Source organism: Ochotona princeps, chromosome 20 (genome assembly GCF_030435755.1).
Source record: "Ochotona princeps isolate mOchPri1 chromosome 20, mOchPri1.hap1, whole genome shotgun sequence".
Lineage (NCBI taxonomy): Eukaryota > Metazoa > Chordata > Mammalia > Lagomorpha > Ochotonidae > Ochotona > Ochotona princeps.
The window spans coordinates 20999953-21012979 of NC_080851.1; the positions used below are offsets into that span (position 1 = coordinate 20999953).

The following is a 13027-nucleotide window of genomic DNA, read 5'->3' on the forward strand; positions in this document are numbered from 1 at the left end:
CTGGCTCCTAGCCCCAGCTACTGCAGCCATTTATGCAATCAGTCAGATTCCCTAGAATCTTCTCTGCCACTCCCTCTCGGTAATTTGGCTCTTCAAATACATAAGTAAAATATATAAATTATTTTTAAAAACAGACAAACTGAAACACTATCAGAAAAAAAAATCTTTCCTTTCGGAGAAATTTAGCAATTTCTGAATATGCAAGAGGAAATGAGTTTTCCTTGGATGGAAATTTTCTTGGAATTACTTCATGTGCATCACACTTACTTGCAATGAGGAGCAGTCTTTCTGCTTCTGCTTCTTCCAGGGACCCTTTTCCATGTTCTTCATCCACGCAGCAGTTGAGGGCTTGGCTAGCTTGATAGATCACAGTCTGCTGCAAATTGATCTCATTGTTGAGTTCCTTATTATAAGGAAAACCAAAGAAAAGAGGGAAAAAAGTACAGTTTACTCACTGCTTTTACTTCATTGAAACTTTAATTCTCATAAACCTGGATAATCTCTAAAATTCCCAGAGTTAGGCCAGAATGCTACAGCCTTACTCTTCAAGTTTCTAGATTGTGCATCAAGTACATTCAACATGTTAAAATACTCATACCATAAACATTCTTCCTTATAAGACTTCTGACCCACTTATTACATCTATAATTGGGGCTATGCCCAACAAAGTAAAAATTCAGAAAGAATTATGATCCTGTCATCTTCTCTGCAATGCTTTCCTAAGCATCTAAAAATCTCAAACAGTACAATAAATTCTACACTTCACCATCACCACTTATGCTAAAGTTATTTCAGCAATAGCAAATTTCCAATTTTTTTTTTTAAACACGAGTTCTTTTCTGATGTTAAGCTGAATCCAAGAATGAATTAATGAACTCCTTTGCATCAGGCACCATCCTAGTTCCTCAAGGTACTGAGACAAGTAGGGCTGGGCTCCTGTCCCTAATGAGTTCACAATCCAGTATAAATATTCAAAATCCCCATGCTACAGAAGAGCATACCTGCATTTTTTGTTTGATATTAACTTGACAAGGAAAGGCATCCTTTTTTTCATCTATTCTTGAAGTAGCATCTTCTTTCCGGACAATCACCTGTTTTATTGAAGGACGTTCTGTTTCTTTGAATCTTTGAGATCTATATGCATCAATGCTTGAGGAAATAAGGTATACTCTATCAGAAATATGGCAGTAGACATTGAGCACAATCTTTTATTGAACAGATCACCAGATTTTGATATTTATATTGAACTTATCAGGAAAGCCTTTTGCCAAAATCCAAAGGCCGTTAGGTAAAACAGAAGCTAGCACGTTATTCCCAACTTTGAAAAAGGAGTTATTCACTAACACAGTAATCACCAAGGATAGTACATGATATCACTTGACTCACACGCTTCCAGAAGGTTCCTACCTGTAAAGGAGATCGCGCTCCTCAGAACCGATGCTATCACCAGACTCAGCTCGAGGGACACGGGTCCTCTGGAATTTTCCTGGTTTGGGACTTTCATCACTTACACTAGTACCTTTCAATTCCAGTCTAGGTGAGGAGACTAAACTCTGCACAAAAGCACATCAATTACAAGTAAATTCTATGGACAACCAGAGCACTCTCCAGAACAAATGATGTCATTTAAAGTGACAGCTATCTACAGTACTTGGCTCTCAACGGATGGTAATTACAATACTTCCGATGCTAAAGATTAATTCACTAATATAACTGAACATTCATATCCATCTTATGGGAAAGTGCTACTGCTAAACTCATTTAGCATATGAAGGAACTACAGATAATCGAATGTGGGAGATGGTCCCTAGATCTCTGCCTGCTACCTGGTAGGCATGACCCACAGCTTACCTGCCCATTACCTGAGACAGAGCTTCCAGCCATGCCTGTCCTGTGACATGACAGGAGGGTCTCAAAGGATAAGGCGTGCCTTGTAGTCAACTACAGTGTTACTGTTAGGTGAAGGGACTACTGGGAGACTCCCTCCTGCCCCCCCAATTCCTAGCCTATATAAGTTTATATTTTCTTCACAATAAATGGAGATCCCCCACCAGATCGTCCCTGGTGGTCTTTGTGGTGAAAGTACACCATCGCCTCTCTCCTTGGTGGCCTTGGGGAGTGCTGGCAAGAAAAAATCCCCGAGAATCTAATAAACAATAAATAGGCAGAGGCAGAACTTGAACCTAAACGTTTGCTATTGAATTTTAATTTTGTTACTCTTCGGACTTTGTCATACATCAACAGGAAGCAAAGTTTTAAGCTGTCCTTTCAAAAATGTTTCATCAAGTTTGCAAAATCCTTCTGACTATACAATGGCAAATGTCCATCCACTAATAACAAAGGGTGAGCACAGATACTCCTTAGTGTATTTATGTCAAGCCTGCTAACATTTAGTGTCTGCTTACCTCTGAAATTACCTCACCAACTGTCTGTGCTAACGGAGCAAGCAAAGACATCGAGGAGATATTTAGTGCATCTTCCTGGTCCTCATTGCTTTCTGCTTCCTCTTGGTCCATCTCCTCTTGGCTCTTCTCCAGATCTAATTCACCTTCCTCTAGGACATCACTGAAGATGTCATTAATGACTTTTGAACTATTGATGTCCTCATCATCCACACTCATCTCAACTTCTCGCACCACTTCTGAAAAACATTGCAATAGGTAGACACTGTGATCCAGACCTGTAAGAACTAAAGGGATAGCAAAGGTCGAGAACTAACATCCACAAGCTTACTAAATCAACAAATGCGAAAAAGCCTGAAGGAAAAGCCCCTCTAAAACAAAACAATAAAATACTAAAATATGAAACCAAGACAATTTTCAAAGTTCCAAAAACATTTTGTAAGAACTGAAAGTTGGGTTTTTAAAAGCTGAGCTGATGCTTTCAATTTAACAAAGAGTGTTAACTAAAAACTAAAATTGTAAGTAATAGTCAAATGCTTTAGGATTTCCAAAAATGCCCTTTCAACATGACTCTTTTATATTGTTGGAAGTTGCTCCTTAACAAAGCAGAGTCAATAACTGGAAAATATTAATATCACGTAAGGCAGGGTTCACAAACAAACTTCAGGGGCTTTTAACCCTCTGCATGCAGAGAGGAGCAGGGTGGAGGGCAGACTTTTCCACATAAAAGTGAGTGGCCTAACAGTGACTGTTAACAGTATCACATCTTCATGTATGCTAGAATATTTTCTAATTTTAAATAAAGTATAAAAATTACATATTTTGAAATATACAACACCATACATATGAATACATGCTTCTATCGGTATATTATTTCTTACGGTATACCCAGAGTTAATAAGAAATAAAGATTGGAGGGCTGCGGGAGAGGACGTCTAGCTCGGATCCCGAACCCAGTCCGCCATGTGCCCATGGCTCATGGCGGGCTGGGCCCGGACATGCCTGGGTGCGGCCTGCTTCCTTCTGGGGTGAGTACGCCGAGGGGGGAGGCCTCCGTGACTGGGCATGTCCGGGACCCACCCAACACCCTCATTGGGTGGTGGGTGAACGGGATTGGGGAGGGGCGCAACCTCGGGCCTGCAGGATTTAACCTCCGGCTGCCAGAGGCGAGCCGAGGGCTGCGGGAGAGGACGTCTAGCTCGGATCCCGAACCCAGTCCGCCATGTGCCCATGGCTCATGGCGGGCTGGGCCCGGACATGCCTGGGTGCGGCCTGCTTCCTTCTGGGGTGAGTACGCCGAGGGGGGAGGCCTCCGTGACTGGGCATGTCCGGGACCCACCCAACACCCTCATTGGGTGGTGGGTGAACGGGATTGGGGAGGGGCGCAACCTCGGGCCTGCAGGATTTAACCTCCGGCTGCCAGAGGCGAGCCGAGGGCTGCGGGAGAGGACGTCTAGCTCGGATCCCGAACCCAGTCCGCCATGTGCCCATGGCTCATGGCGGGCTGGGCCCGGACATGCCTGGGTGCGGCCTGCTTCCTTCTGGGGTGAGTACGCCGAGGGGGGAGGCCTCCGTGACTGGGCATGTCCGGGACCCACCCAACACCCTCATTGGGTGGTGGGTGAACGGGATTGGGGAGGGGCGCAACCTCGGGCCTGCAGGATTTAACCTCCGGCTGCCAGAGGCGAGCCGAGGGCTGCGGGAGAGGACGTCTAGCTCGGATCCCGAACCCAGTCCGCCATGTGCCCATGGCTCATGGCGGGCTGGGCCCGGACATGCCTGGGTGCGGCCTGCTTCCTTCTGGGGTGAGTACGCCGAGGGGGGAGGCCTCCGTGACTGGGCATGTCCGGGACCCACCCAACACCCTCATTGGGTGGTGGGTGAACGGGATTGGGGAGGGGCGCAACCTCGGGCCTGCAGGATTTAACCTCCGGCTGCCAGAGGCGAGCCGAGGGCTGCGGGAGAGGACGTCTAGCTCGGATCCCGAACCCAGTCCGCCATGTGCCCATGGCTCATGGCGGGCTGGGCCCGGACATGCCTGGGTGCGGCCTGCTTCCTTCTGGGGTGAGTACGCCGAGGGGGGAGGCCTCCGTGACTGGGCATGTCCGGGACCCACCCAACACCCTCATTGGGTGGTGGGTGAACGGGATTGGGGAGGGGCGCAACCTCGGGCCTGCAGGATTTAACCTCCGGCTGCCAGAGGCGAGCCGAGGGCTGCGGGAGAGGACGTCTAGCTCGGATCCCGAACCCAGTCCGCCATGTGCCCATGGCTCATGGCGGGCTGGGCCCGGACATGCCTGGGTGCGGCCTGCTTCCTTCTGGGGTGAGTACGCCGAGGGGGGAGGCCTCCGTGACTGGGCATGTCCGGGACCCACCCAACACCCTCATTGGGTGGTGGGTGAACGGGATTGGGGAGGGGCGCAACCTCGGGCCTGCAGGATTTAACCTCCGGCTGCCAGAGGCGAGCCGAGGGCTGCGGGAGAGGACGTCTAGCTCGGATCCCGAACCCAGTCCGCCATGTGCCCATGGCTCATGGCGGGCTGGGCCCGGACATGCCTGGGTGCGGCCTGCTTCCTTCTGGGGTGAGTACGCCGAGGGGGGAGGCCTCCGTGACTGGGCATGTCCGGGACCCACCCAACACCCTCATTGGGTGGTGGGTGAACGGGATTGGGGAGGGGCGCAACCTCGGGCCTGCAGGATTTAACCTCCGGCTGCCAGAGGCGAGCCGAGGGCTGCGGGAGAGGACGTCTAGCTCGGATCCCGAACCCAGTCCGCCATGTGCCCATGGCTCATGGCGGGCTGGGCCCGGACATGCCTGGGTGCGGCCTGCTTCCTTCTGGGGTGAGTACGCCGAGGGGGGAGGCCTCCGTGACTGGGCATGTCCGGGACCCACCCAACACCCTCATTGGGTGGTGGGTGAACGGGATTGGGGAGGGGCGCAACCTCGGGCCTGCAGGATTTAACCTCCGGCTGCCAGAGGCGAGCCGAGGGCTGCGGGAGAGGACGTCTAGCTCGGATCCCGAACCCAGTCCGCCATGTGCCCATGGCTCATGGCGGGCTGGGCCCGGACATGCCTGGGTGCGGCCTGCTTCCTTCTGGGGTGAGTACGCCGAGGGGGGAGGCCTCCGTGACTGGGCATGTCCGGGACCCACCCAACACCCTCATTGGGTGGTGGGTGAACGGGATTGGGGAGGGGCGCAACCTCGGGCCTGCAGGATTTAACCTCCGGCTGCCAGAGGCGAGCCGAGGGCTGCGGGAGAGGACGTCTAGCTCGGATCCCGAACCCAGTCCGCCATGTGCCCATGGCTCATGGCGGGCTGGGCCCGGACATGCCTGGGTGCGGCCTGCTTCCTTCTGGGGTGAGTACGCCGAGGGGGGAGGCCTCCGTGACTGGGCATGTCCGGGACCCACCCAACACCCTCATTGGGTGGTGGGTGAACGGGATTGGGGAGGGGCGCAACCTCGGGCCTGCAGGATTTAACCTCCGGCTGCCAGAGGCGAGCCGAGGGCTGCGGGAGAGGACGTCTAGCTCGGATCCCGAACCCAGTCCGCCATGTGCCCATGGCTCATGGCGGGCTGGGCCCGGACATGCCTGGGTGCGGCCTGCTTCCTTCTGGGGTGAGTACGCCGAGGGGGGAGGCCTCCGTGACTGGGCATGTCCGGGACCCACCCAACACCCTCATTGGGTGGTGGGTGAACGGGATTGGGGAGGGGCGCAACCTCGGGCCTGCAGGATTTAACCTCCGGCTGCCAGAGGCGAGCCGAGGGCTGCGGGAGAGGACGTCTAGCTCGGATCCCGAACCCAGTCCGCCATGTGCCCATGGCTCATGGCGGGCTGGGCCCGGACATGCCTGGGTGCGGCCTGCTTCCTTCTGGGGTGAGTACGCCGAGGGGGGAGGCCTCCGTGACTGGGCATGTCCGGGACCCACCCAACACCCTCATTGGGTGGTGGGTGAACGGGATTGGGGAGGGGCGCAACCTCGGGCCTGCAGGATTTAACCTCCGGCTGCCAGAGGCGAGCCGAGGGCTGCGGGAGAGGACGTCTAGCTCGGATCCCGAACCCAGTCCGCCATGTGCCCATGGCTCATGGCGGGCTGGGCCCGGACATGCCTGGGTGCGGCCTGCTTCCTTCTGGGGTGAGTACGCCGAGGGGGGAGGCCTCCGTGACTGGGCATGTCCGGGACCCACCCAACACCCTCATTGGGTGGTGGGTGAACGGGATTGGGGAGGGGCGCAACCTCGGGCCTGCAGGATTTAACCTCCGGCTGCCAGAGGCGAGCCGAGGGCTGCGGGAGAGGACGTCTAGCTCGGATCCCGAACCCAGTCCGCCATGTGCCCATGGCTCATGGCGGGCTGGGCCCGGACATGCCTGGGTGCGGCCTGCTTCCTTCTGGGGTGAGTACGCCGAGGGGGGAGGCCTCCGTGACTGGGCATGTCCGGGACCCACCCAACACCCTCATTGGGTGGTGGGTGAACGGGATTGGGGAGGGGCGCAACCTCGGGCCTGCAGGATTTAACCTCCGGCTGCCAGAGGCGAGCCGAGGGCTGCGGGAGAGGACGTCTAGCTCGGATCCCGAACCCAGTCCGCCATGTGCCCATGGCTCATGGCGGGCTGGGCCCGGACATGCCTGGGTGCGGCCTGCTTCCTTCTGGGGTGAGTACGCCGAGGGGGGAGGCCTCCGTGACTGGGCATGTCCGGGACCCACCCAACACCCTCATTGGGTGGTGGGTGAACGGGATTGGGGAGGGGCGCAACCTCGGGCCTGCAGGATTTAACCTCCGGCTGCCAGAGGCGAGCCGAGGGCTGCGGGAGAGGACGTCTAGCTCGGATCCCGAACCCAGTCCGCCATGTGCCCATGGCTCATGGCGGGCTGGGCCCGGACATGCCTGGGTGCGGCCTGCTTCCTTCTGGGGTGAGTACGCCGAGGGGGGAGGCCTCCGTGACTGGGCATGTCCGGGACCCACCCAACACCCTCATTGGGTGGTGGGTGAACGGGATTGGGGAGGGGCGCAACCTCGGGCCTGCAGGATTTAACCTCCGGCTGCCAGAGGCGAGCCGAGGGCTGCGGGAGAGGACGTCTAGCTCGGATCCCGAACCCAGTCCGCCATGTGCCCATGGCTCATGGCGGGCTGGGCCCGGGCGGCCAGTGCGCCATTTGGCGCCAGGCTGAGCCTGCTGGCCGCCCGGCCGGGGAGCTCTGGGGTATTGGACATCTGAATCGCTGCTGAGATAGCTCTAGAGTGACCCCACTGTTTCTGGGATCTGAGTCAATCCTAAAGATTCCCAATGCCAGTAACTCTTCCTTTGAAGAACTTCCAATCCCTTAATAATGCTGAGCTTTGAACACCTATCAAGTAAAAGATAAGCTCCGGCTTGTGTAGCAGGCTGGCACCTAATGGTCCTCGGAGCAACCACGTGCAGGTGCGTGATTTACAGCTAGGAACGGTCCCAATCTGGGATGCCACAGCTGGGATGAGGTTCCCACCAAGGGGTGTATGTGCTGGAATGGGGGCTGCGTTCTATCTAGGAAACAGTTGCAGTCACCCGAGGCACTAGTGTGGGCTGGGATTGGATGCACCAGGCCGGCTCAGATCCCAGCACCATCTGGTGTTATGGAGAAACAGGGTAGATGTGGGACTGACTAGGCTGGGTCTCAATCCCCTTCTGAGCCATGTGTGAGCTGTATGTGGGTATGGACGAGCCATGGCTGGGCTGAAACATCCAACAACAAGAGTCAGAATGGGGTGAAAGCCAGCCAGGAAAAGCCACTGTTCCTGCTAGGACAGGAGGTGAACTGAGTAGGGTTGGCTCAAGAACCCCCTGGCAAGCGCAAAATCTGGCATAGGGAGGGGTTCTGATGGAGGAGCCTGGGCAACTCCTCTGGCAGGACACAGTCCCTGCAGGTAAGCGCGAGAAGCATGATTGGAAACAGCCCAGAATAGGCCATGGAAAGTTCCCCACTGGCATGCATTCGGCATGGGTCAGGAGCAGGCCAGGCTGAATCAGTTCATGTCATCCTCTGGCAAATCCGATCACCAGAACAGAGTGTGGAATGGGCCGGGTTTGGTTGCGACAAAACCAGTACACATTATGGAACGCCAGGGCGTGGTTGCCTGTACTGGATATGAATGCAGCACCCATCCAGCACACGTGAGATCCAGGAAGGGAGGGGCAGAGCTGGCGGGGGGGTTAAGGGGCTGCTCCCCTCGCTGGACAACCACTCCCACTGGAGAGTGTTGGCTGGGATAGAGACAGACACGACTAAGCAAGGCTACAACACCTGTGCGCTGCATGTGGACAAGATCAGGGCCACAGCATCAGCTGGCAGAAGCTGGCACTGGGGACTAATTCTGTCGAGTTAAATCACAGGACCACCTAAAGAGTGCATAAACCGGGACAGAGAGACGTGGGAGGGAAAAAGTGGGTTCCCCCCTCTTGGGTCACTAGTCCCGTGGGAGGGCATGAAAACTAGGACGGGGGCTGGGATGGCTAGACAGAGGCACTCAACAACATCTGTGAGGGCTGGATGGTTGAGTCGATTAGATAGAACTAAGCTTTAATACCCATTGACAAGTACCAGAGCCAAATGGGATGGGGGACAGACTGGTCTTCTGCTACACAAATTGGCAAACCAGGGTAGGGGGCAGGCTTGGTGGGGGTTATTGTGGGTCACCCCGACTAGGCTGCAGCTCCCACTGGTTGATGTAAGGGCCGAACCAGACTGGACTGCAACACCCTTTGGTTCCAGTGCAACTCGGGACTGAAAACAGAACCAACACAGCAATTGCAACCACCAGCTGATCAGGGTGATGGACTGTGCCGGGCCCTGTGCTTGCTAGAACATACCAGAATCTGGTCTGGGAATACCTCAAAGTATCTTTGGAGATCTCCCCACTTGAACTGCTGGACTCAGAATTCTAACCAAGAAAAGACAGAAGACAGAATAGGACAATCATTCATCTCAGCTACATGTTGGCAGCGAAATATGGGACAAATGGAGACTTCATGATGGACCATATCAATCAGTGGACCACCTCATCGAGCGAAACTGGCAGTGACTCATAACTGGAGAACTATTAACTCCACTTGAGCACATATCTCAGAGCATGCCCCACATCCGGGACTTGGGGTGGGCGGGAAACCGGGTGGGGCTTCTCCCTCAATATCCCCTTTTACCTCAGATACATGATGGAAACAATATGGACATAATAGCATTGCCCACCTCCCTATCCCCCTGAACCTTTTTTTTTTTTTTTTCTTCTCTTTCTTGATTTTCCTTCAACTATAGTTAACTATGTAAAGATTGTCAACAACAATACAATAAAATGGATTATAAAAAAAAAAAAAAAAAAAAAAAAAAAAAAAAAAAAGAAATAAAGATTGAAAACCAACCAGTCTGAAGTTCAATCTTTGGATCTGATACTACTTTTAAGGACTTCTCTTCTTCTAAAAACAATGTTATTTTCAAAGGGCTAGATTTCGTCATTTTGCAATCAGTAAAATCTAAAAAAAAAAATTAAGAAACATCATTTGAATATACATAAGAACTTGAAGCTTTTCAAACTGCTATTTGAGAGACAGAGATACAAGGGAGGTCCATGCTCTGCTCCACTTCATAAACACCTACAACAGCTAGGACCAAATCAGACTAACGCCAGGCGCAAGAACTCAATCCTGTCCTCCTGGGTGGACAAGCACCCTACCATCTGAGCCATCACTGCGACCTCTAAGGTTTGCGTAGGTAAGAAGCAGGAGGAAGGAGATGTGCCAGTATCAACACCAGATACTCCAATGCATGACGTAAGATTCTTTATAGATAGATCAAATGCCTGCCTTAGAATCCAGAATTTTTTAAAGATTTTTGTTATTATTCTCACTATAAAACTATGCATTTGTGTGTGTGTGTGTGTTTAAAAATTTTATTTTTATTGGACAAATACACAGAGAGGAGGAGAGATAGGAAGATCTTCTGTGCAATGATTCACTCCCCAAGTGGCCACAAAGGCTGGAGATGAGCCAATCCAAAGCCAGGAGTCTGGAGCCTCTTCTAGGTCTCCCACGTGGGTGCAGGGTCCCAAAGGTTTAGGTCGCCCTTGACTGCTTTCCCAGACCATAAAGAGGGAGCTGGATGGGAAGCAGGACATTTGTTTTAAAATATCCAAACTTGGGGCTTACATGCTGTGTCATCGCAAGTTAAATCTCTGCCTGCTATGCCAACATTCCATATGGACATTATATCTGGCTACTCCACTTCTGATTCAGCTCCCTGCTAATGTCCATCAAAAGCAGATGGCCCAAGAGCTTGGGACCACACATCCACGTGGGAAACCTCCGGAGGTTCCAGGCTTAGTCCTGGCCCAGCCCTGGCTCTTTTGACCATTTGGGGCAGCAAAGTAGAGACTGGAAGATCAATCTCTCTATCTTTTCTGCTCTTTCTCTGCAACTCTGCCTTTTAAAATATTAATAATAGGGCCTGGCGCGATAGCGTAGTGGTTAAAGTCCTCGCCTTGCACACACTGGGATGCCATACAGGCGTCGATTCTAATCCCAGTGGCCCCACTTCCCATCCAGCTCCCTGCTTGTGGCTTGGGAAAGCAGTTGAGGACGGCCCAAAGCCTTGGGACCCTGCACCCGCGTGGGAGATCCAAAAGAGCTCCTGGCTCCTGGCTTCAGATTGGCTAAGCTCCAGCCATTGTGGCTGCATGGGGAGTGAACCATCGGATGGAAGATCTTCCTCTGTCTCTCCTCTTCTCTGTATATCCACCTTTCCAATAAAAATTAAAATAAAATCATTTAAAAATATATTAGTAATATATCATTGTGTTTAAAATATTCAAATCTAGAAATGTTCGAAGGCAATAATCATTCAAAACATCTGTCCTCTCCAAGTCCCCATCTCTCCCTTCCTCCTCGCCAAGAGTCGGGACACCAACATGACCAGGTAAGTTATGTTTACTTTCCCATTATGTAGACATGTCCACTTTGTTGGATCATAAGGTGGCTGATGGCACTATACATGCTACTCTACAATTTATTTGTTTTTCTAAGTGTCAATAAAAATTACTCAAAAATCGGAAAAGAAACTACCCTCAACATAACAGAGGCCATATATCAAAAGCCCTCAGGCAACAGTCACTGATGGGAAACAAAAACAAAACCCATACCTCATTATTTCTTCAACATACTCCTAAGAGTCCTAACCAAAGCAATAATATAAGAAAAAGAAACAAAAGGCATTATAAAGAAAGAAGTAAAATTATCTCTGTTTATAGAGGATGATCTTACATGCTGAAAATGCTAAATAAACATAATGCTAAGTATATAACATGTAACATTATATAATTATTAGAATTTAAAAGATTCAAAAAGTTACAGGACATTAAAAAAACGTCAGCTGAGTATCTATGCACTGATAATGAACAATCTGAATAATAAATTATAGGGAAAATTGCACTTACAGCAACACCATAAAGAACTGACCCAATTAAAATTGGTGAAAGACTTGTGCCCTGAAAACTACAAGACTACTAAAAGAAATTTGAAGACACAAATAGATGGAAAGACATTACATACCCACAGGTTAATATTGTTAAGATGACTCTACCAACTTCAGTGCAAACCCTATCAAAATCACAGTAACATTTTTTTTTCAGAAATGTAAAAACATACCCTAAAGGATTCGCATGCAGTCTTAACGAACTCTGAATATCCAAAGCAATTTTGAAAAATATAAACCAAGTTGGAGGACCTATATTTCTCAACTTTAAAACTTAAAACTTGTGACAGAAAGTAACACTGTGACAGAATGGTACGGCATAGACACACAGATGAAACAGAATAGACAGCACAAAAATACCTTCACATACATCATCAAATGTTCAAGAAGGGACCCAAGATGATTTGTTGGAGCAGGACAGTACCCAACAACGGGTGCTGGGAAAATTGGATATTACATGCAACATAGTGACATTGGATAGTTCCCACAATATGTAAAAATTAATTCCAAATACAATAAAGATCCAGATGTAAACCTAAAACTACAAAGCATGTAGAATAAAACAGAGAAATACTTCCAAACACTGGTAAAGGGCAAAGACCTTAAGACTCCAAAAACCAAGTAACAAAAGCACTAAATAAATGAGAGCATCTCAAATTTAAAAACTTCTTCACAGTAAAGAGACAAGTGAAAGGATGAGAAAAAATATTTGCAAACTACTCAGCTTTCTAAGATTAAGAACCACTATCAACAATAACTTAAGAGGAATTCAGTTAAGAAGTGGCCAAAGGATCTTCAGACTACTCAAAAGAAGAAACACAAATGGTAAACAAATACACACAAAAAAATGTTCTATATCACTAACCTTAGGGGTAATGCAAACCCAAGTCACGATGAGCTAGAACAGCTATTATCAAAAAGGCAAACTAACAAACACTGACAAAGATGTGAGGAAAAAGGAATTCTTATACTCTGTTGACAAAATGCAAATCAGTGCAGTCATGAAGAACAGTATGGCAGTTACTTAAAGAAACTAAATACTAGATCAGCCCCCCATCTGACCCAGCTATCCTTCTGAGCATATACCTGAAACAAATCCAATTAGCCCACCTGGGGATCCCTGCATGC

At 50.4% G+C, this 13027-nt stretch overlaps 1 protein-coding gene across 3 annotated transcripts in view; it reads right to left on the reverse strand.

Moving 5' to 3' along the window:
- ANLN (anillin, actin binding protein) overlaps nucleotides 1–13027 on the reverse strand; it is a 55133-nt gene that overhangs the window by 20432 nt on the left and 21674 nt on the right. For 2 of the 3 annotated variants that reach the window (XM_058678055.1, XM_058678057.1), the window contains exons 9-13: nucleotides 9796–9906; nucleotides 2418–2641; nucleotides 1408–1553; nucleotides 1002–1149; nucleotides 268–403 (exon numbers count right to left, since the gene is read on the reverse strand). In XM_058678055.1, the coding sequence (XP_058534038.1) occupies nucleotides 268–403; nucleotides 1002–1149; nucleotides 1408–1553; nucleotides 2418–2641; nucleotides 9796–9906 (765 nt within the window). The remainder of the gene's footprint in view (nucleotides 1–267; nucleotides 404–1001; nucleotides 1150–1407; nucleotides 1554–2417; nucleotides 2642–9795; nucleotides 9907–13027) is intronic. The other variant, XM_058678056.1, reaches the window with a different exon arrangement.